Source organism: Myotis myotis, unplaced genomic scaffold (assembly GCF_014108235.1).
Source record: "Myotis myotis isolate mMyoMyo1 unplaced genomic scaffold, mMyoMyo1.p scaffold_m19_p_4, whole genome shotgun sequence".
Classification (NCBI taxonomy): Eukaryota; Metazoa; Chordata; class Mammalia; order Chiroptera; family Vespertilionidae; genus Myotis; species Myotis myotis.
Window position 1 is genome coordinate 75,713,247 of NW_023416346.1, and position 22,326 is coordinate 75,735,572.

At 39.3% G+C, this 22,326-nt stretch overlaps 1 protein-coding gene across 2 annotated transcripts in view; it reads left to right on the plus strand.

Moving 5' to 3' along the window:
* Positions 1 to 22,326, plus strand: part of PRRG1 (proline rich and Gla domain 1) — a 259,723-nt gene that overhangs the window by 97,933 nt on the left and 139,464 nt on the right. For both annotated transcript variants that reach the window (XM_036305915.1, XM_036305917.1), the window contains exon 2: positions 6,331 to 6,379. In XM_036305915.1, coding sequence (XP_036161808.1) covers positions 6,370 to 6,379 — 10 coding nt within the window. In that variant the 5' untranslated portion in view covers positions 6,331 to 6,369. The remainder of the gene's footprint in view (positions 1 to 6,330; positions 6,380 to 22,326) is intronic.

Genomic DNA, 22,326 nt, shown 5'->3' on the forward strand with positions numbered 1-22,326 from the left:
GTTTTGTGTCTTAATATATGGTCTATCTTTGTGAATGACCCATGCGCACTTGGGAAGAATGTATATTCTGTAGCTTTGGAGTAAAATGTTCTATAAATGTCAATTAAATCTATCTGATCCAGTCTGTTCTTTAAAATCAACCTTTCCTTGTTAATTTTTTGTCTGGAAGATCTATTTAGTGAAGTCAGTGGGGTATTAAAGTCCTCTACTATGATTGTATGGTTGCCCTTCTCTCTCTTAAAGAACTCTAGAAGTTTTATTTTTATATATTTAGGTGTTTCTATTTTGGGTGCATATATATTTACCAGGGTTATATCCTCTTGTTGAATATATCCCTTCAGAGTTATGTAGTGACCTTTTTGGACTTTTGTGATGGCCTTTATTTTGAAGTCTTTTTTGTCAGATATGAGTATTGTTACCCAAGCTTTTTTTTTTTTTTTTTTTTTTTTTCATTTCCATTTGCATGGAAAACAATTTTCCCATCCATTCACTCTCATCTAGTGTGAGTCTTTTGTTCTGAGGTGGGTGTCTGGTAAAGGGCATATAATTGGGCCATTTTTCCCCCCATTCAGCTGCTTTTTGTCTTTTGGTTGCAGCCTTTAATCCATTTATATTTAAGGTTATTATTGATAGGTAATTATTTATTGCCATTTTTATTTTGTATGCCAATGTTTCTCTCTCTATTCCTTCTTCTCATTACAGCAGTCCCTTTAGCATTTCTTGTAGTACTGGTTTAGTCATGATAAACTCCTTTAGCCTTTCATTGTCTGGGAAGCTCTGTATTTCACCATGTATTTTGAATGATAGCCTTGCTGGATATAATAATCTTGGTTTCAGATCCTTGCTTTTCATTACCTTGAATACTTCATGCTATTTCCTTCTGGACTGTAGAGTTTGTGATGAGAAAACAGGTGTCAGCCTCATTGGAGCTCCTTTCTAGTAACAATTTGCTTTTCTCTTGCTTTCTTTAAGATTCTCTCTTTGTCTTTAATTTTTGGCATTTTAATTATGATGTGGCTGAGCATGGGCATGCTTCAGTTCTTCTTGCTTGGGACTGTGTCTTCTTTACTTGTGTGACTTTTTCTTTCACCAGATTAGGGAAGTTTTCTGCCATTAATTCTTCAAACAAATTCTCTATCTTTTTCTCACTTTCTTCTCCTCCTTGCACACCTATTATGAGAATATTGTTACATTTCACATTTTCCCACAGATCCCTGAAGCCGACCTATTTTTAACTGTTTTTTGTTTGTTTGTTTTTGTTTTTTGGTTCTCTGATTGAGTGATTTTTCTACCCTGTCTTCTAATTCACTGATACGATCCTCAAGTTTCTCTAATCTGCTGTGTATTCCTTCCACTGTGTTCTTTATTAGTGCTCAGGCAAACACTCAAAGCCTCCAGAGACCCACCTCTGCCTACAGACTGATTGCATTCAGTCTTGAGTGCCTCAGGCAATCATCCATAGGTGGGGTGAGAGGTTTTCCAAAAGGGTGGGGCAGTTGCTTCTGAGTACAGGCTGATTGTTATTGTCAGTCTCTTAATGGGCCTCAGAAACTCCACAGGGTTGAGTAAGGGTTTTGCCATTAGGGTAGAGCAACTGTCTTCCCCCAAGGCAAAAACACCCTGCATAGCAAAGGTATGCCTGAGAAAAGATGTTCTCCTCAGCATGAGGGAATTACTTAGCACAGGAAACTCATGTGTCTTCCTTTCGAGCTCTAACTCCAGAGCCCCCAGCCCTGGCTTCTGCTCACATAGTTCTGGTCCACTTTCCCTCTCTCTGCCTGGGTCCAAGGTGAGTGGCTGCACACTAAATTTTCTGCCTTGGTCCTTTGAGAGTGTGCCTGCATTTCCAGCTATCTCTCCCTGGCAGTAGCAACCCTGCTGCTTGTCACAGCAAGATGTTATGTGGGCACCTTTCTCAGTTTTGTTGCTCTTGGCTTGGGGAAAGGGAGGTTCAGCTTGGGGTTTAGACCCCAGAGCTTTCAGTGGTAACCCCCCACATCTGAGATATCTCTCCAGAACTTAACCTACTGTCTTTGGGATCCTCAGCAGCCCTTCCAAGCCTCTTCCCTTCCTACCAGTCTCTATGTGGTCTCTACTTTCCATCCTTGGTTATCAGGGTTCTCTCTAGCTAATCTTCAGATGATTATTCAGGATGACTTTTTTGTTGTTTGTTTTATTTTGTTTTTGTATTTGAGTTGTAATTCCAGTTTGGTCCTGGGAGCATGTGTATAGCATCCACTTACTTCACTGACCTTTTTAATCTCCCAGTTATTGTATTTTTTAGCTCTGAGATTTCTAAGTGGGGTTTTTTATGGTTTCTATTTTCTTGTTTAACTTCTAATTTTGTTTATGCATTGTTTTCCTAATTTATTTAGTTTTTGTGTTTTGTAGTTCACTGAAGTTTGTGCCGTGCCAGCACGGCCAAGGGTGAACCTGAGGAGGGGCAGTGAAGGATTAAAGAAGACAGACAAGAGAATACAGCTGGGGCTCAGCAGATCTCCCATACCTGGATGAGGACACACAAAGACCCAGCCTGCAAGCTGAAGCTTTATTTTATAGTCAGATCACACAAAGCAAAACAAGGGTAGTGGTCAACATGTTTACGATGTTCTTGTGAGTTTCACCTTGTTTGGGCAGTACTTGCTGCACCTCCCACAGCCCATTAGCTACCTAGGAAGGAGCAAGGAAGGACTATAAGCTCAAGCTTAATTATGTTAAGAGGGCTCTGCCCTCCAAGCTGGGACTTGTTTGTGGCCCTGCCACCAGTCAGTCTGAGGCTTAACTGTATAGCCGCTCCCTACAGAAGTTCTTTAAGAGGATTATTTTGAATTCCTTTTCAGATAGTTCTCCATTTCTTTGGGGTAAGTTATTGGAGCTATATTAGTTTCTTTTTTAAAAAATATGTCTGTATTGATTTTAGAGAGAGGAAGGGAGAGTAGTAGAGAGATAGAAACATCAATGAATGAGACACATTGATCACTGCCTCCTGCATACCTCCTACTTGGAATAGAGCATGCAATCCGGGCATATGCCCTGACTGGGAATCCAACTGGGGACCTCTTTGTTCATGGTTCAATACTCAACCACTGTGCAACACCATCCAGGCTATTAGGTTCTTTTGATGGTGTAATGTTTACCTATTTCTTTGTGATTCTTGATTCCTTGTGATGGTATTTGTGCAATTGTTTATGTTTCTTCCTCACCAAGACTTTACATGTTCACTTCTGCAGGGAAAGACCTCCACCAGTCACTGCAGCTTGTGGGTACTAGATAGGTCATTTGTTAGCATCTGTTGGCAGGAAGAGTTTGTTAGTATGGTCTGTAGTTGGGTGAGATCAGTGCTCATGCTCTGAGGTTGGGGGGATGCCTCTAGCTATGACCATATTCAAGCATGGCCATTATTTGGCCATATTCCTGTTTGAGCTGGTCTATTGACTCTGCTCTGCAAGTGAGGTGGGGCCATTAGCTGAGCTCTGCAATCACCTCTGATTGGGTCAAGTCCCAGTCTATGTTCACTGGCAGGATGCTACCACTAGTTGAACTCCACAAATGGGCAGGGCTATGGGCTCTGCACTGCAGTTATCCCAGTTATGTGGGATCCTAAAATTTACTTCACAATCAGTTGGTGCTACTGTTGGACTCTGTGAGGCTATAGGCAGGATTTAGTAGTCAGATGTGGCCCCAGGCTGTGGTCTGGGAACAGGCAGGGCTACATAAGTTTGAGTGGGACTGAATGCTTGTCTTTATGATCACCTAAACCATTGTCTGTGCTCTGCCGATAGGCAAGGTCAGTGGCTGGGCTTTTCTGTTGGTTGGGGCAGTAGGTTATGTCGTAGGTAGTGGGAATGGCACTGGATCTGAGACCAGTGGAGTCACACTGCACCAGGGTTCAGCATCCTCTATACTTCAGTTCTGGCTAGGAAAGAATTAAGAACCAAGATTCAAACTATAACAGGACATTTATTTATAAAATCATAGAGGTAGAAGAAGCAATATGTAGAAGAAATGGGCTTAGGAAACAAGTTACAAAGGTATAGGAAGGGCCCTTGGAACTGGGGAATGAGGAAGGTAATGGTAATGTGTTTGGGGGTGGAGGAGGAGGAAGGGAAAAGGGTGGGAGGGTGAGTAAGGTGGGTTCTCAGTCCTAAGGGTTTTAAGGGTGGAGATCTTAAGGGATCCCAGAGCCAAGATCTCAATAGAGTATTTAGCAGTTTTCCAGGTATGTCCTTTAAGGGTCTAGGTTTCAACTGATTAATTGGTGGGCACTAGAACAGGGGGTCATTATCCAATGCAGTTGATCCTGAGGTTAGTTGTGGTGTTGCTTGTCTGGTTTTGCTGCTTTTCTGGACCTGGAGCTGAAATACAACTCAGGCCTAATTGTTATCTCTAGGGAGGAAAGGTCAGGTGGTCCAAACCGCAGGACCATGGATATGCTAGGGGAGGAAATTTCACCCTGGGGGCTAGGTCCCACCCTACAATTGGCCTTTGCTAGGCATCCAGGTTTTTCTACCATAGTGACCTTCTGTACCTGGCCCATCATTCTTGCTCTGCCTACCACAGGTTATGCTTCTGATTGGACAGGGTTACTGGCTGAGCTTTCTGCCTGGGGAAACCCACAGGTCATGTTCAGCCATTAGGCAGGGTCATAGGCTGGCCTTCTTTGCTTATTAAGGTTGTATACTTGGATCCCAGGCTGGGTGAGATGTGGGCTGGGCTCCTCTGTTGCCCAGGCTCACTGTTCAGACTCCCTGGGTAAGCAAGGCCAGAGGCTGTGCTTAAGAGGCTGCTAGCTTGCCTCCCTAACCAAGCACGGCTGTAGGATTGGGCTCCATGGCGGCTTTAGTTTTCTGGCCAGGCCTCCTGAGTGGCCAGAACTGGAGGCTATGCTCAGCACTTGGGTGGTGCTAGGAATTTGCTTCCTTTCCTGGGTGGAGTGCTAGAACAGGCTCCACTTCCCATATGGCCCACTGAGTAGGGATCCAAATCAGGGAGAAATACCAACTGAGATCCTGATCCCTAGTCAGAGTGGTCACTGGCTCAGCTTTTCAGATTGCCAGAGCTTCTGGCTGGGATCTCTGCTCAGACATTGCTGCAAATAGCAATGCTGTCTGCAAAGACCTGAATTCTGACTGCTGTAAGCCCCACTCCGCTATCCACCTCTGTCAAAACCCTGCAGATTCTTCCAGTGACTCCCGTGAGGCAAGACCTGAGTGGGCCTCCCAGGAAGCCTTCCATATGCTGGAGGAGCTGGATGTACAACTCAGGCTATCTTTTTCCACTTAGAAACCACAGGCTTGAGGTGCCCTCTTGATGTGGCACTGTGTCAATGTGAGGATGGAGTCATATGGTCAGAGCAAATGTAGTCCTCTTACCCTTCTTGTGTGGGATTTTCACAGTGGTGTCTTTTCTATGGATAGTTGCTAATTGGTTTTCCTGTGAGGGGGACTGAAGTTGGCATATGAAGGAGACCTATGGATCCATCTTGATGACATCACTCTCTCCTATGTGCTTAGCTTTAAGTAGGTTATGCATTCCTAAACGTACTGATAGATTATGTCTTATAATTTTGTCTCTCTGGTGCTTAGCTCCATATTGGGAATGTGGCAGGTGAACAGTAAATGTGTGGTGATTCTATGATTGAAACATGTAAGAAAATGAAGCATTGTGATATGGAATAGATTCTGTGTGTGTATTTTCATCTTTTAAAAACAGAATTGCTGCTCCTCCATGTATACTTGCATTTGCAATATGTGTTTTTCCCTCCAAAGTTTTTATGGTTAGTAGTTCAGGGTCATTGCTTCATACTGTTTATGGGTACTAACTCTGTGGGCTGCTTTGCCTCAGGGATAATTTGATTAGAAGTACTGCTGTTTGACACCATTTAGGAAAATGTTACACTATAGAGGGCATTGGATTTGTGACAGAATGATATTGATGAGAAGCCAGGCAAACTAATAACATGATGGCTCGGTTATTAAAATTGGGCCTTTTGGCATTTTGTCCACCATTTTTATTGATATCATGGCCATCTCCTAAGAGATAAGCATGTGACCAATTTGATGAGTTTTATTTGGCAAGGGCAGAAACTAATACCAGATAAACAAGGTCATAGTAAGTTCATATAGACCTCATGCTTCCAATATACTCTGTTTCTTTCCTCTGAAGTTAGATATCTGTTTGTGATGGAGAAAACTTTTATGTAAAGGGGAAAGATTAGAATGCACTGAAATGAAATGCTCATCTTGACATCGTCAGCTTTAATGGAACTTATTTGATGTAGTGATTCAGCCTCTGTGAATCTGACTGTGTGTATGTTCTGTGTTTTTACAGAATCATCATCCAAGGACCTCCCAGAGACCACAAGAAAACATGGGGAGGAGTAAGTTTCTCTTCACTTTTAAATAATTTAGACTCCATATTAATCCACTGTATCTAGGAAATTACATTTGCAACTCAAAGGTTTTCATGTGTGTGTGTGTGTGTTTATGTGTGTGTGTGTATTTTGGGGTATACTTAAATTATATTTCTGATTAGTGTTAGAAAGCTTTTGTCTGAAGCAAACCTATACAGAGACAAACCAACAGACCACATGTTGCTCACTGGCAAGAGTCTCTTTTTCTTCTTCTTCTCTTTTCTGAACATCTCCCAGTACAAGGAGAGAAGGCTCAAACTTGATACTATATAGACCTACCCAAATCCCAGCTCCTTTACAACTCTTAGCAAAATATGCTTCTAATGGTTTTTAAGCCTTGTTGATAATAACATAAACAAAAACATGCAACCAATGACAGTATTAAAAAATTTATCTGTGAGGTTGATTTATAAATGGTTTCGATTTCCCCTAAAATGTTAAAGCCTGGCATTAAGAACCATTAGATGAATTCCATTTGTTATTTTTCCTTTCTTATAAGGCTATTTAGGGTCAGTGACTAATAGACAAATTTAAGGTCATTTCATTGTTGGTATAAACCCGCTACTAGTGACTTCATAAATAATTCTAATCAATGTAGACTATAAAATCAGATGCTATAAAGGATCTCACAATGAGACTTGGTGTTGTATAGTATAGTGAGAAGAGTACTGGACACAGAGAATCAAAGGCCTGAATTCAAGTCTGCCTCTACTACCTTGACCAAATCCTAGAGACCCCCAAAACTTGTATGTTCATATCTGAGGGGGGATTAATACATTATGCACTTCTAGCCTCAGGAAGCTGAGGTTGGCATAATGTGACAATGCATATAAAAAGCATGTTGAGAACTCTATAAAGTACAATGAAAGAGAGCAGTGGTATCTACTCTTTGCTGTCCTTATTGAATAAGTATATCTTCATTGGTTCAGTCTTATATTGGTTAAAATGAAGTTATTTTATCAGCAGGGCCACTAGGGTTGTGCAAGTGGCAGAGAATTCCACCTTATGTTTTGAGCTCCAGGCACTTTATTTGCCCCATCTTAGTATTGGCCCTGGTAGGCCCTGGATTAATCATGGAAAATATCTTCCTGAACTTATTGAATCAAATTTTGCCTGCTTCCCTCTCTCCCCCTGAGCTTTCCTTGGAGATCGATTAACCCCAGAGAGTCTGATTCTTTACCAAACTCCATAAAAGATACAAATCTCTGATAGTTTATAAATTTTTTAAAAACGAATAAATTAAAAAGGAAACTTGTCAATTTTCAGACTAATCCATGCCATGTCCTAACACCAAGTCAGTTATCAACAGAAGCTTCCACAATAACTCATCCTGTTTGGTCTTCACCTAATCTCAAGCTTGAGTTGGATTTGGAGAAGAGAGCTACACTGAGACAGGGCAACACATTTCTTCTTGTTTCTTCTCTTCCTTTTTAGAATAATCATCAGGTCATTAGCAAAGAGATCATTAGATGCTTAATTTAAAAGGTGCCCCAGCAAGTATTTGTTTAACTGGTCAAGCAATTAATAGGATATTTGATAAAGGACAGGGCATGGTAATGTAATCTGCAAGATGGGCATGCTTCCAACCTTGAAATGAGATAAAGAAAGTCATTCAAAATTCTACTTTTACAAACAAACAAAAGCTTGTAAAGTGGTCAACTGTTTGTGTTGACCACTTTAAAAACATCCTTAACATTGTGAATTTCAAAGGCTCTTTTACTCTCTAAGCTTTACTTAGTTTGTTTGATTACACTTGTTAATTGCTGACAGTATTATTGAAAAGAAAAATGTTACTGGGTGCTCATATTTTTTTTTCTTTTCTGGCAATGTACAATGAAGCTTTTATGGGATTTAGTAAACCTTCTCACAAACATAGATCAATGTGTCGTACAAAGGGACAACAGAGGAAAATATCACAAAGACATGACGCTAGCCTCATTAATTAAGGAGCCATGAAAATAACACAGCTGGAAAACTATAAAGTGTAGGTGAAAATTTAAAATTGAGGTAAATTTATTTTTGTATTCTTTGATATTGGATGAAGAAATTATAAATATGTGTCATTTATGTGACATGAAAAAATTTCTAAATAAAGTCTTAAAATGGTGGGGGTTGGGATGAAAACAGACTTATGTATTTAATTTCTTATTAGGCCACCATCAGCATCCATTGTATATGGCATTGAAATCCCATTTATTACACATGGTTTCTGAGCTATGGCATAATAGTTAGGATTCTTAAGACTATACAATTATGTCCCTGGACTGTGTGGCTCGATTGGGCATCATCCTGTGCACCAAAGTTGCTGTGTTCAATTCCTGGTTGGGGCATATGCCTGGGTTGTGGGGGTCAGGGGCATGTGGGAGGGAGGCAGCCAATCTGTGTTTTGCTCTTGCATCGATGTTTCTCTCTCTCCCTCTCCCCTCCTCTCTCTGTTAAAATCAATAAAAATGTGTTTTTTTAAAAAGAATCAATAATAATTATTATTTTTTATCTTTAATTTATTTATTGGTTAAGGTATTACAAATGTGTCCTCATCCCCCCATTAAAGCCCAACCTCCCCCCCTCCCCCCACACTCATGCTCTCATCCCCCTGTTGCCCTATGCTATAAACATAGGAGTGCATATATCCTTTCTGATTGGTGTTTCTGGCTTCTTGGGATATATTCCTAGAAGTGGGATCACTGGGTCAAATGGGAGTTCCATTTTTAGTGTTTTGAGGAAGCTCCATACTGTTCTCCACAGTGCCTGCACCAGTCTGCATTCCCACCAGCAGTGCAGAAGGGTTCCTTTTTCTCCACATCCTCTCCAACACTTGTTGTTTGTTGATTTGTTGATGATAGCCATTTTGACAGGTGTGAGAGGATACCGCATTGCCATTTTGATTCGCATCTCTCGTATAATTAGGGACAATGAGCATGTTTTCATATGTCTTTCGGCCTTCTGTACGTCCTCTTTTGAAAAGTATCTATTTGGGTCCTTTGTCCATTTTTTGATTGGATTGTTTATCTTCCTTTTGTTAAGTTGTATGCGTTCCCTGTAAATGTTGGAGATTAAACCATTATCGGTAATATCATTGCCAAATATGTTCTCCCATGCAGTGGGCTTTCTTGTTGTTTTGTTGATGGCTTCTTATGCTGTGCAAAAGCTTTTTATTTTGATGTAGTCCCATTTGTTTATTTTCTCTTTAGTTTCCATTGCCCTAGGAGCAGTATCAGAGAATAAATTCCTTCAGCATATGTTTGCAATTTTGCTGCTTGTGGATTCCTCTAGTATTTTTATGGATTTCCATCTTACATTTAAGTCCTTTATCCATTTTGAGTTTACTTTTGTGTATGGTGTGAGTTGGTGGTCTAGTTTAATCTTTTTGCATGTATCTGTCCAATTTTCCCAACACCATTTATTGAAGTGACTGTCTTGACTCCATTGTATGCTCTTGCCTCCTTTGTCGAATATTTATTTGGCATAGTGGTTTGGGTCGATTTCTGGGTTCTCTATTGTATTCCATTGATCTATATGTCTGTTCTTGTGCCAGTACCAAACTGTTTTAAGAACAGTGGCTTTTTAATACAGCTTGATATCTAGTATTGAGATCCCACTTACTTTGTTCTTCTTTCTCAGGATTGCTGCAGCTATTGAAGGCCTTTTTTTATTCCAGATGAATTTTTGGAACGTTTGTTCTAGATCTGCGAAATATGCCATTGATATTTTAATGGGAATTACATTGAATCTATATATTGCTTTGGGTAATATGGACATTTTGATGATGTTGATTCTATCAAACCATGAACATGGTATGTTCTTCCATCTGTCTATGTCTCCCTCTATCTCTTTTTTCAGTGTCCTGTAGTTTTTCGCATATAAGTCTTTTACCTCCTTAGTTAAGTTTATTCCTAGGTATCTTAATTTTTTTGGTGCAATGGTAAATGGGATAGCTTTTTAAGTCTTACTTTCTGTAAGTTCACTATTGGTGTAAAGAAATGCCATAGATTTCTTGGCATTAATTTTGTATCCTGCTACATTGCCGAATTCATTTATGAAGTCTAATGATTTTTTGATGGAGTCTTTAGGGTTTTCTATGTATAATATCATGTCATCTGCAAATAAGGACAGTTTTACTTCTTTTCCAATTTGGATGCCATTTATTTCTTCTTCTTGTCTGATCACAGTGGCTAGTACTTCCAGTTCTATGTTAAACAGGAGTGGTGAGAGAGGACATCCCTGTCTTGTTCCTGTTTGTAGCGGAAATGTTTTTAGTTTATGACCATTGAGTATGATGTTGGCTGTTGGTTTGCCATATATGGCTTTTATTATGTTGAGGTATGATCCTTCTATTCCCACCTTGCTGAGAGATTTTATCGAAAATGGGTGTTGGATTTTGTCAAATGCTTTTTCTGCATCAATTGATATGACGATGTGATTTTTATCCCTCAATTTGTTTATGTGATGTATCACGTTTATTGATTTGCGGATATTGTACCATCTTTGCATCCCTGGGATAAATCCTACTTGGTCATGGTGTATGATCTTTCTGATGTATTGCTGGATCTGATTTGCTAGGATTTTGCTGAGGATTTTGGCATCTATGTTCATGAGGAATATTGGCCTGTAATTCTCTTTCATTTTGTTGTCTTTATCTGGTTTTAGTATTAGGGTGATGCTGGCTTCATAGAATGAGCTGGGAAGTGTTCCTTCCTCTTGAATTTTTTGGAATAGTCTGGGGAGGTTAGATTTTAGTTCTTCCTTGAATGTTTGGTAACTACCCTGTGAAGCTATCTGGCCCCGGGCTATTATTTGTTGGGAGCTTTTTGATGACAGCTTCAATTTCTTCCATAGTTATTGGCTTATTGAGATTTTTAGAATCTTCCAGATTGAGTTTTGGAAGATTGTATTTTTCTAGGAATATGTCCATTTCCTCCAGGTTATATAGTTTGTTGGAGTAGAGTTGTTCATAGTATTTTTAAACAATTCTTTTTTTAAAAAAATATATTTTATTGATTTTTTACAGAGAGGAATGGAGAGAGATAGATAGTTAGAAACATCGATGAGAGAGAAACATTGATCAGCTGCCTCCAGCACATCTCCTACTGGGGATGTGCCTGCAACCCAGGTACATGCCCTTGACCGGAATCGAACCTGGGACCTTTCAGTCCGCAGGCCGACGCTCTATCCACTGAGCCAAACCAGTTTTGGCTTAAACAATTCTTTTAATTTCTGTGGGGTCTGTTGTTATTTCGCCTCTTTCATTTCTGATTTTGTTTACTTGAGTCCTCTCTCTTTGTTTCTTGGTGAGCCTGGCTAGAGGCTTGTCAATCTTGTTTATCCTTTCAAAGAACCAGCTCTTGGTTTCATTGATCTTTTGTATTGTTTTTTTAGTCTCTATGTCATTTATTTCTGCTGTGATCTTTATTTTCTCCTTCCTTCTGCTCACTCTGGGCTTTTCTTGTTGCTCTTTTTATAATTCTTTGAGTTGTAGAGTTAGATGATTTACTATTATTCTTTCTTGTTTTTTGAGTTAGGCCCGTAGAGCTATAAACTTCCCTCTCAGGATTGCTTTCATTGTGTCCCATAGATTTTGTATTGTGCTTTTATTTTCATTTGTTTCCGGAGTGTTTTTAATATCTTCTTTGAGCTCATTGGCAACCCAATCATTATTTAGTTGCATGCTATTCAGCTTCCAAGTGTTTGGGTTTTTTGGATTGTTTTTATTGTAGTGTATTTCTAATATTATGCCATTGTGGTCTGAGAAGATCCTTGGTATGATTTCAATCTTCTTGAATTTGGGGAGACTTTTCTTGTGACCCAAAATATGGTCTATTTTTGAAAATGTCCCATGTGCACTTGAGAAGAACGTATATTCCGTGGCTTTGGGGTGAAATATTCTGAAGATGTCAATTAAGTCCATCTGATCTAGTGAGTCATTTAGGATTGCTGTTCCTTTGATTATTTTTTGTCCAGAGGATTTATCCAGTGATGTTAATGCTGTGTTTAAGTCCACTGCTATGATTTTGTTGTTGTTGATCTCTCCCTTGTTATCTTCCAGGACGTTTTTATTTTTATTTTTTTATGTATTTGGGTTCTCCTGCATTGGGTGTATATATGTTTATCAGGGTTATATCCTCTTGTTGTATCGATCCCTTTAGTATTATGAAGTGGCCTTCCTTATCTCTTGTTATGCCCTTCACTTTAAGGTCTATTTTGTCAGTTATAAGTATTGCTATCCCAGCTTTTTTTTTTTTTTTTCTCATTTCCATTTGCCTGAAAGATATTTTATTTTTCCATCCCTTCACTTTCAGTCTGTGTGAGTCCCTTGTTCTGAGGTGGGTCTCTTGTATACAGCATATATATTGCTTATGTCTTTTTTAAAAAATAACATATTTTATTGATTTTTTTACAGAGAGGAAGGGAATGGGATAGAGAGTTAGAAACATTGATGAGAGAGAAACATCGATCAGCTGCCTCCTGCACACTCCCTACTGGGGATGTGCCCGCAACCAAGGTACATGCCCTTGACCAGAATCGAACCTGGGACCCTTGATTCCGTAGGCCGATGCGCTATCCATTGAGCCAAACCAGTTAAGGCAAGGGTCATGTCTTTTTATCCATTCAACCACTTGATGTCTTTTGATTGGAGTATTTAGTCCGTATATGTTTAAAGTTATTATTGTAAGGTACTTGCTTGTAGTCATTTCTATTTTTGTGCCTGTGTTCTTTCTTACCTTTTTATTTCTTCTTTTTACGGCATTCCCTTTAGCATTTCTTGCATTGCTGGCTTGGTGCTGATAAACTCCCTTACCTTTTTTTGTCTGCAAAGCTGCTGATTTCCCCTTCAATTTTGATTGATAGCCTTGATGTATAGATTATTCTTGGATTTAGTCCTTTGCTTTGCAACACTTTGTGTACCTCCTTCCATTCCCTTCTAACTTGATGTTTTTCTGTTGAGAAATCATTTGATAATCTGATGAGGGATCCTTTGTAGGTAACTCTCTGTCTCTCTTTTGCAGCCTTTAAGATTCTTTCTTTGTCCTGAACATTTGCCATGGTAATTATGAAGTGTCTTGGTGTGGGTCTTTTCAGGTTTATCTTGCTTGGGACTCTCTGTACTTGTGTAACTTTTTTCTTCCCCATATCTGGGAAGTTTTCTGACATTATTTCTTCAAATAGATTTTCTAATCCTTGCTGCTTTTCTTGTCCTTCTGGCAGCCCTATTATGCGTATGTTACTTCTTTTCATGTTGTCCCAAAGCTCCCTTAGGCTCTCCTCCTGTTTTTTAATTTTAATTTTTTCTCCCATTGCTGTTCAGATTGAGCATGTTTCTCTACCTTATCTTCTAACTCAGTAATTTGGTCCTCTGCTTCTTCTAGTCTACTGTTGAAACCTTCCATGGTGTTTTTGATTGTAGCTATATCACTTTTCATTTCTTCCTGATTCTTGCATAGGTTGTTGATTTTCTCATCCATCCGGTGAATGAATTGTACAACCATTACTCTGAATTCTTTTTCTGTCATGTTGCATGCTTCAATTTCACTAATTTCCTTTTTTGGGGACTCCTCATTTTCTTTCCTCTGGGGATTGTGTCGTCTCCCCATTCTGACTATCTCCCTATGGTTCAAAAGTAGAGTTGTGTGGGCCTGGGCCATGTGCAGTGGGAGCTTCGCACCACCCTAGTGTCAGTGAAGAGCTCTCACAGTAAGATGTGTGGTTGTGGTGGGTTGGTGCGCATCAGGCTTGCTCAGAGTCAGTGTTACCAGTGCTCAGTGTGGCCTCATGTGCACACTTAGAATCAGGGACCTCGCCTGCACCATGCTGAAACAGAGACCCCCCCCCCCCCCGGAGTGTGTTGAAAATCAGAGTCCCCTAGCATGTGCCAGGAGTCAGAGTTCCCCAAGAATCCAGTATCAGAGTCTCTGTTGCTTTGCACAGCCTTGCATTGAGAATCAGGGTCCCTGTGTGCGCATGCACCAAGAATTGGAGTCACTGGCTTTTAGTGTGAATGCACTGGGAATCAGGGATCCCAGGCACAGGTGATAAGAAATAGAGTCAAGACACTGGTGTTTGGTGCTGCCTCCCACCCAGAGAATCAGGGTCCTGGAGCCCATGCTGCAGGGAACAAGTTCCCAGTGTTCACGAGATCCCAGGCTAAGATTCCTGTAGCCTGTGCTGCAGGGAACAAGTTCCAAGTGTTCGCACGTTCACAGGCTAAGATTCCTATAGCAGCACTGAGGCCCAGGTGAGAGGTGGGTCTATCAGTTACTATGGTGCTGCCTGCGAGCCTGCGGGGAGGGGGATGGGCTCTGTTACTCACAGAGATCTGTCACAGGGATGTCTGAATTCTTGGTGTCCGTGGGTCTGTAGCTGTGGTCGCAGGTCTCTGTCCCCAGTGGCTGCAGGGTCTTGGTTTGCGTCTGAGACCAGACTGGGTCGTGTTGAGGCCAGGATCCTAGTCTCAAGCAGATCTGTTTCTCAAGATGGTGTGGCTCTGTGCCTGCGCTTGACACCCAGGAGTGTCCGCACTGGGAGTGGGGCTCTGCCCTCTAAGACTGCACAGTTTAGCAGCCCCTTAGAAGACCTGCAGAATCTAACTGTCCCTAGCTCATACACACACACGTCCACACACTCCTCTATCACTCCCTCTTGCTCTCACACTGTCTCCCTCCCTACCTTCCTGCCGGTCGCCATCTTCCTCTCAATCTCAATAATTATTTTGATATTAGCATTTATAGAGCACTTCATAACTCACAGATATTTCTCCTATATTATTTGCATTGTAAGATAACCCTTTGATGTAAATAGGGATTATTATCTTCATTTTATTTGTTGTAATACTGAGGGTTGTGAGAGAAAGTCTTATGTAAATTCCATAGCCTATAAAAGGAGTGTCAAAATGTAAACCTAGGTCTCCTTATGCCATATCTAGTTTTTATTTTCTTCCAATAAACCATGTTTTGAATATCCTAGTTATCAGTAGTGTATAAAAATAGATTAAAAATTTAGGAACTGTTATAGTGAAGGGTGTGGAAAAAATATTTCCTAAGATCTGTGATGATGTTCATAAATATCTCATAGCATCGGGGACTGGACAAGTATGCAAAGAGAAATGGCTCAGTGTTCATCACCATTTATAGTAAAAGCTAAAATACATGTGTACTTGTTAGTGGATTACCTCAAATATCAAAATCCTCAGACCAGTGGGGTTCATGGCTGCAAAGGCAGTTGCAGTGATTGGCAGTCACCAAGGGACATATCAAGATAGCTGAACTCAGAGGCTTGCTGTACATAACCCACATTGGAGCCAGAGACACTTACCTGGTGAAAGTCATCCTTCTTTATTAATAGGTTTTTACCTTTGTGGTTTTTCTTAACACAAAGAATATAATACACCATGGAACACCAGAATAGTATGAGACAACAGGGGGAGATGCTGTTACAAAAAACAACAGCATGCATAGATAAAATTATGTGTAAGATTTTAGTAGAGAAATAACATTTTCACAAAGGAAAGAATGTGAGGATTTTATAAATGTGTATGTTTATACTCGAGTATTTATCTTTAGTCATGTTCAGATAGAAATTAAAACTTTAGCCTATCTTTTCATTCCTAACCCACCATCCCCCAAGCAACTGGTATATTCATGACAAAATTTGAGTGACCCACAAAGCGTTTTCTTGCCAAAAAATTTTGAGGATTTTTATTTTTGTTTCAATGTTTGAATAGAATTTGATTTTAAAAAAAATTTCATTGATTTCAAAGAGGAAGGGAGAGGAAGAGAGATAGAAACATCAACACGATGAGTGAGAATAATTGATCCGCTGCCTCCTGCATGCCCCACACTGGGGATCAAGCCTGAAACTTGGACATGTGCCCTGACCGGGAATCAAACTGTGGATTCCTGGTTCATAGGTTGATGCTCTACCACTGAGCAACAACATCAGGCTAGAATTTGATTTTTAAAACGTACCTGATTTCCATCTGAATATTTTTCTATGTCAGAACACACTTCTTTTAGTGCATTTTCTTTACTTTTTTTAGTTTCCAATTTATTTTATTTTATTCTTTATTGATTAAGGTATTACATATGTGTCCTTATCCTCCCATTGCCCCCAACCCCTCCACTCATGCCCTCACCACACTGGTGTCTGTGTCCATTGGTTATGCTTATATCCATGCATATAACTCCTTTGGTTGATCTCTCCCCTTTTCCCCCACGCTCCCCTACCTTCCCTCTGAGCTTTGACGGTCTGATCGATGTTTCTCTGTCTCTAGATCTGTTTTTGTTCATCAGTTTATATTGTTCATTATATTCCACATACGAATGAGATCATGTGATATTTATCTTTCTCTGACTGGCTTATTGCGCTTAGCATAATGCTCGCCAGTTCCATCCATGCTGTTACAAATGGTAAGAATTCCTTCTTTTTTATCACAGCACAGTATTCCATTGTGTAGATGTACCACAGTTTTTTAATCAACTAATCTACTGATGGGCACTTAAGTTGTTTCCAAATCTTAGCTATGGTGAATTGTGCTGCTATGAACATAGGGGTGCATATATCCTTTCTGATTGATGTTTCTAGTTTCTTAGGATATATTCTTAGAAGTGGGATCACTGGGTCAAATGGGAGTTCCATTTTTAGTTTTTTGAAGAAACCCTATACTGTTCTCCACAGTAGCTGCACCAGTCTGCATTCCCACCAGCAGTGCACAAGGGTTCCTTTTTCTTTTTATCCTCGCCAGCAACTGTCATTTGTTGATTTGTTGATGATAGCCATTCTGACAGGTGTGAGATGGTACTGCATTGTCGTTTTGGTTTGCATATCTAGGATGATTAGTGACTTTGAGCATGTTTTCATATGTCTCTTGGATTTCTGTATGTCCTTTTTCAAAAAGTATCTATTTAGGTCCATTGCCCATTTTCTTTGATTGGGTTGTTTATCTTTCTTTTGTTAAGTTGTATGAGTTCCTTGTAAATGTTGGAGATTAAACCCTTATAGGTGATCATATTGGCAAATATGTTCTCCCATGCAGAGGGCTTTCTTGTTTTGTTGATGGTTTCTTTTGCTGTACAGAAACTTTTTATTTTGATCTTATACTGCATTTTCTAAGTGGTATAGTAGTAATTTCTCGTGTTTACTAGCATATGCAGTTATTAGTGGCTAATTTCACTATCTTCAACTTACGAACACACCTTCTAGAAGAAATTCATCATGCTGTTTCAATCATAACTAACCACATGATGCTACTACTTTTTTTACAAAATAGGAATAATAATTTAACCATGTATCTTCAACAGGTTAAATTTTACTTTGCTGTATAGAAAATAATATCTGGAAGAGCTGGGTGATAGCAAGCTGACAGGATTTTGGGGGGAGTTAGTGTGAGTGAGGGACAGCTATACTCTAAGGGACTGTTGGGGACTGGTGGATTGGCCCCCCATTACTGGGCAGCCTCTCCTACAACTGAAATCTCTCCAGGAGTGGCCGGCTGTGCCGCAGAGTCTGCACCATCTTGAAGGGGAGACAGCTGTGATCTGAGACTGACTGTGATCAGAACCCCAGCCTTACCTTCAACTGGGGAGATCTCAGATTCCTCCTGGGGCCTTATAACCACAAAGCCCAAGGACCAGTTATCTGAGCTGCGAATCCACAAATGCCAGAACTCCAACCTCCCTGACCATGGGTGCCTGGGAGATTTGCTCAGGGGGAGACAAATGCAGAATTCATGGACAAGTCCTGTGCCTTCTCACAGAGCCAAAGGAACATCTGAATTAAAAAACACCCACCCAGAACTGGAAAATTAAACACTGCTGGCATTGCCTAAAGAAAGTCAATGCAGGAGAGAGAGAGCTACATAACCAGAAACTCTGAAAGGAGGAATCATAGGGAGACAAAGAAACAGCCCACATACTTAAGAAAAGGTGGAATCACCAGAAAAGGAAATAAATGAAATGGAGGCAAGCAATATGATCGAGAAAAAATTCAGAGAAATGGTCATAAGGACACTAAAAAGGATGGAAGACAAATTCAACAATACATGTAAGAACCAAAAGGAAATGAAGAAAAACCAAGAAGAAATGAAAAATGACATTGCTGCAATAAAGAACTCAATAGAAAGCATCAACAGTAGACTAGAAGAAGTGGAGGACCGCATCAGTGATCTAGAAGACAAGGTAGGAAAAAATATTCAAGCAGAGCAGCATCTAGATAAAAAACTTAAAAAAAAAAAAAGAAAACAGGAGGAGAGCCTAACGGAACTTAGGGACAACACAAAATGAAACAACAACCCCATAATAGGGATACCAGAAGGAGAAAAAACTGAGCAAGGAATAGAAAACCTGTTTGAAGAAATAATGACAGAAAACTTCCCTGATTTCGGGAAGAAAAAACTCACACAAGTCCAAGAAGCTCACAGAGTCCCAAACAAAATGAATCCCAAAAGATCGACTCCAAGACACATTATAATTAAATTGCCAAACACCAATGACAGAGTAAGAATATTAAAGGCTGCCAGAGAGAGAGACAGAAAGTTACCTACAAAGGATCTCCCATCACACTATTGACTGATTTCTCAACAGAAACACATCAGGCCAGAATGGAATGGAATGAAATATATAAAGTCATGCAAAGCAAGGGTCTGAATCCAAGAATACTGTATCTAGCAAGGCTATCAATCAAAATTGAGGGTGAAATAAGGAGCTTCACAGACAAAAAAGGACTAAGGGAGTTTATTACCACCAAACCAGCAATGCAGGAAATGCTAAAGGATCTGCTATAAAAAGAAAAAAATAGGAAGAGAAGAAGGAACACAGGCATAAAGAATAAAAATGGCAACAAACATGTACCTATCAATAATAACTTTAAATGTAAATGAATTAAATGCCCCCCATCAAAAGACATACGGTAGGTGAGTAGATAAGAAAACATGACCCATATATCTTCTGTCTACAGGAAAACCACCTTAGAACAAAGGACACACACAGACTGATGGTGAAGGGCTGGAAAATGTTTTTAGGAGAATGGAAATGAAAAAAAAAGCTTGGGTAGCAATACTAATATCTGACAAATTAGACCTCAAAGTGAAAGCCATAACAAGAGATAAGGCAGGCCACTTCATAATACTAAAGGGAGCAATTCAACAAGAAGCTATAACTCTGGTAAACATATATGCACTCATTACAGGAGCACCCAAATACAAAAAAACTTCTGGAGGATATCAAGGGAGAGATTGACAGCAATACAGTCATTTTAATACCCCACTAACACCACTGTACAAATCCTCTAAACAAAAAATCAGCAAAGAAACATCAATCCTAAATTACTTACTAGATCAGATGGAATTAATTGACATCTTCAGAAAATTCCATCCCAAAGCCACAGAGTATAATTCTTCTCAAGTGCTCATGGGTCATTTTCAAGGATAGACCACATATTGGGGCACAGGTGAAGTCTCTTTAAATTCAAGAAGATAGAAATCATATCAAGCATCTTCTCATGTCACAATGGCATAAAACTAGAAATCAACTACAATCAAAATAAAAAAAAAAATCAACCACCTGGAGGCTAAATAGCATGCGATTAAACAATGATTGGGTTCACAAAGAAATCAAAGAAAAAGTAAAAAACATCATGGCAACAAATGACAATGAAAACACAGCAGTCCAAAATCTATGGGACAAAGTGAGAGCAGTCTTGAGAAGGAAGTTCATTGCTTTGGAGGCCTATCTCAAAAAACAAGAAAAGATGGTAATAAATTATCTAACCCTACAACTCAAAGAGTTAGAAAGAGGGCAAAAATAAAAGCCCAGCGTAAGCAGAAGGAAGGGAATAATAAATATCAGAGCGGAGATGATTGACATAGTGACCCCTTCCCCCTAAAAAAAACAACAATACAAAAGATCAACAAAACCAAGAGCTGGTTCTTTGAAAGGATAAACAAGATTGATGAACCTCTTGACAGGCTCCCCAAGAAGGAAAGAGAGAGGATCCAAATAAACAAATTCAGAAATGAAAGAGACAAAGTAATAACCGATCCCCTAGAAATACAAACGATTATGAAAAAAATACTATGAACAACTCTATTCCAACCAAATGGACAACCTAGATGAAATGGACATATTCTTAGAAAAATATAAGCTCCGAAAACTCAATCAAGAAGAATAAAAAAAAAACCTGAATAGGCCAATAACTACCAACAAAATTGAAGCAGTGATCAAAAATCTTCCAGCAAAGGAAAGTTCTGTTCTGGACAGCTTTATAGGGGAGTTCTATCAAGCATTCAAAGAACTAAAATCTATCCTCCTCAGACTATTCAAAAAAATTCAAGAGGAATGTACACTTCCAAACTCTTTCTATGAAACCAGCATTACCCTAATTCCAAAACCAGATAAAGACACCACACACACAAAAAAGAGAGCTACAGGCCAATGTCTTTGATGAACATAGGTGCTAAAATGCTCAACAAAATTCTAGCAAATCGAATTCAGCATTACATTAAGACGATCATACCCCATGACCAAGTGGGATTCATTCCGGGGAATGCAAGGATGTTACAATATCCGCAAATCAATAAATGTGATACATCACATAAACAAACTGAGAGACAAAAATCACATAATCATATCAGTTGATGCAGAAAAAGCATTTGACAAAACCCAACACCCTTTCTTGATAAAAACTCTAAGCAATGTGGGAATAGAGGAACCATACCTCAACATAATAAAAGCCTCATACGACAAACCTACAGCCAACATCATACTCAATGGGCAAAAACAACTCATTTCCCCTAAGAATGGGAGCAAGACAGGGATGCCTACATTTACCACTCCTGTTCAATATAGTACTGAAAGTGCAAGCCATAGCGATCAGACAAGAAGACGAAATGAAAAGCATCCAAATTGGAAAAGAAGAAGTAAAACTGTCCTTATTTGCAGATGACATGATACTGTACATAAAAAACCCCAAAGACTCCATCAAAAAACTACTGTACCTAATAAGTGAATTTGGCAAAGTAGCAGAATACAAAATTAACACCCAGAAATCTATGGCCTTTATATAAAGTAATAATGAACTCACAGAAAGAGAAGGAACCAAAATAATCTTATTTACTATTGGACCAAAAAATTAAGATAACTATGAATAAACTTAACTAAGGACGTAAAAGCCCTGAACTATTATAGCTACAAGACACTAAAAAAAGAGATAGAGGAATACATGAACAAATGGCAGAATATACCATGTTCATGGATTGGTTGTATCAACATCATTAAAATGTCCATACTACCCAAAGCAAGCTATAAATTCAACACAATCCTCATTAAAATACCAACAGCATACTTCAAAGACCTAGAACAAACTCTCCAAAAATTCATCTGGAATAAAAAAAGACCCTGAATAGCTGCAGCACGCTGGAGAAAGAAGAACAATGTAGGAGGGATCACAATACCAGATATCAAGCTATACTACAAAGCCACTGTTCTCAAGCTGCCTGGTACTGGCACCAGAACAGACATATAGACCAGTAGAACAGAACAGAGAACCCAGAAATCAACACAAGCCAGTATGCTCAATTAACATTTTACAAAAAGGCAAGAGCATACACTGAAAAGACATTCTCTTCAATAAATGGTGTTGGGAAAACTGGACAGATACTTTGAAAAAAATGAAACTAGAGCACCAACTTACACCATACACAAAAATAAACTCAAAATGGATAAAGGACTCACATGTAAGAGGGAAAACCATAAAAAGCTTAGAAGAAGCCATAGGCAGCAAAATAGCAGACATTTGTCATAGCAATATCTTTACCGATACAGCTCCCTGTCACATATAGAAATTTTTTGATATTTACAACCATAGTAAAACAAATATTTATATTTTTGATATTTATTTTATACATTTAAATGCCATTTAACAAAGAA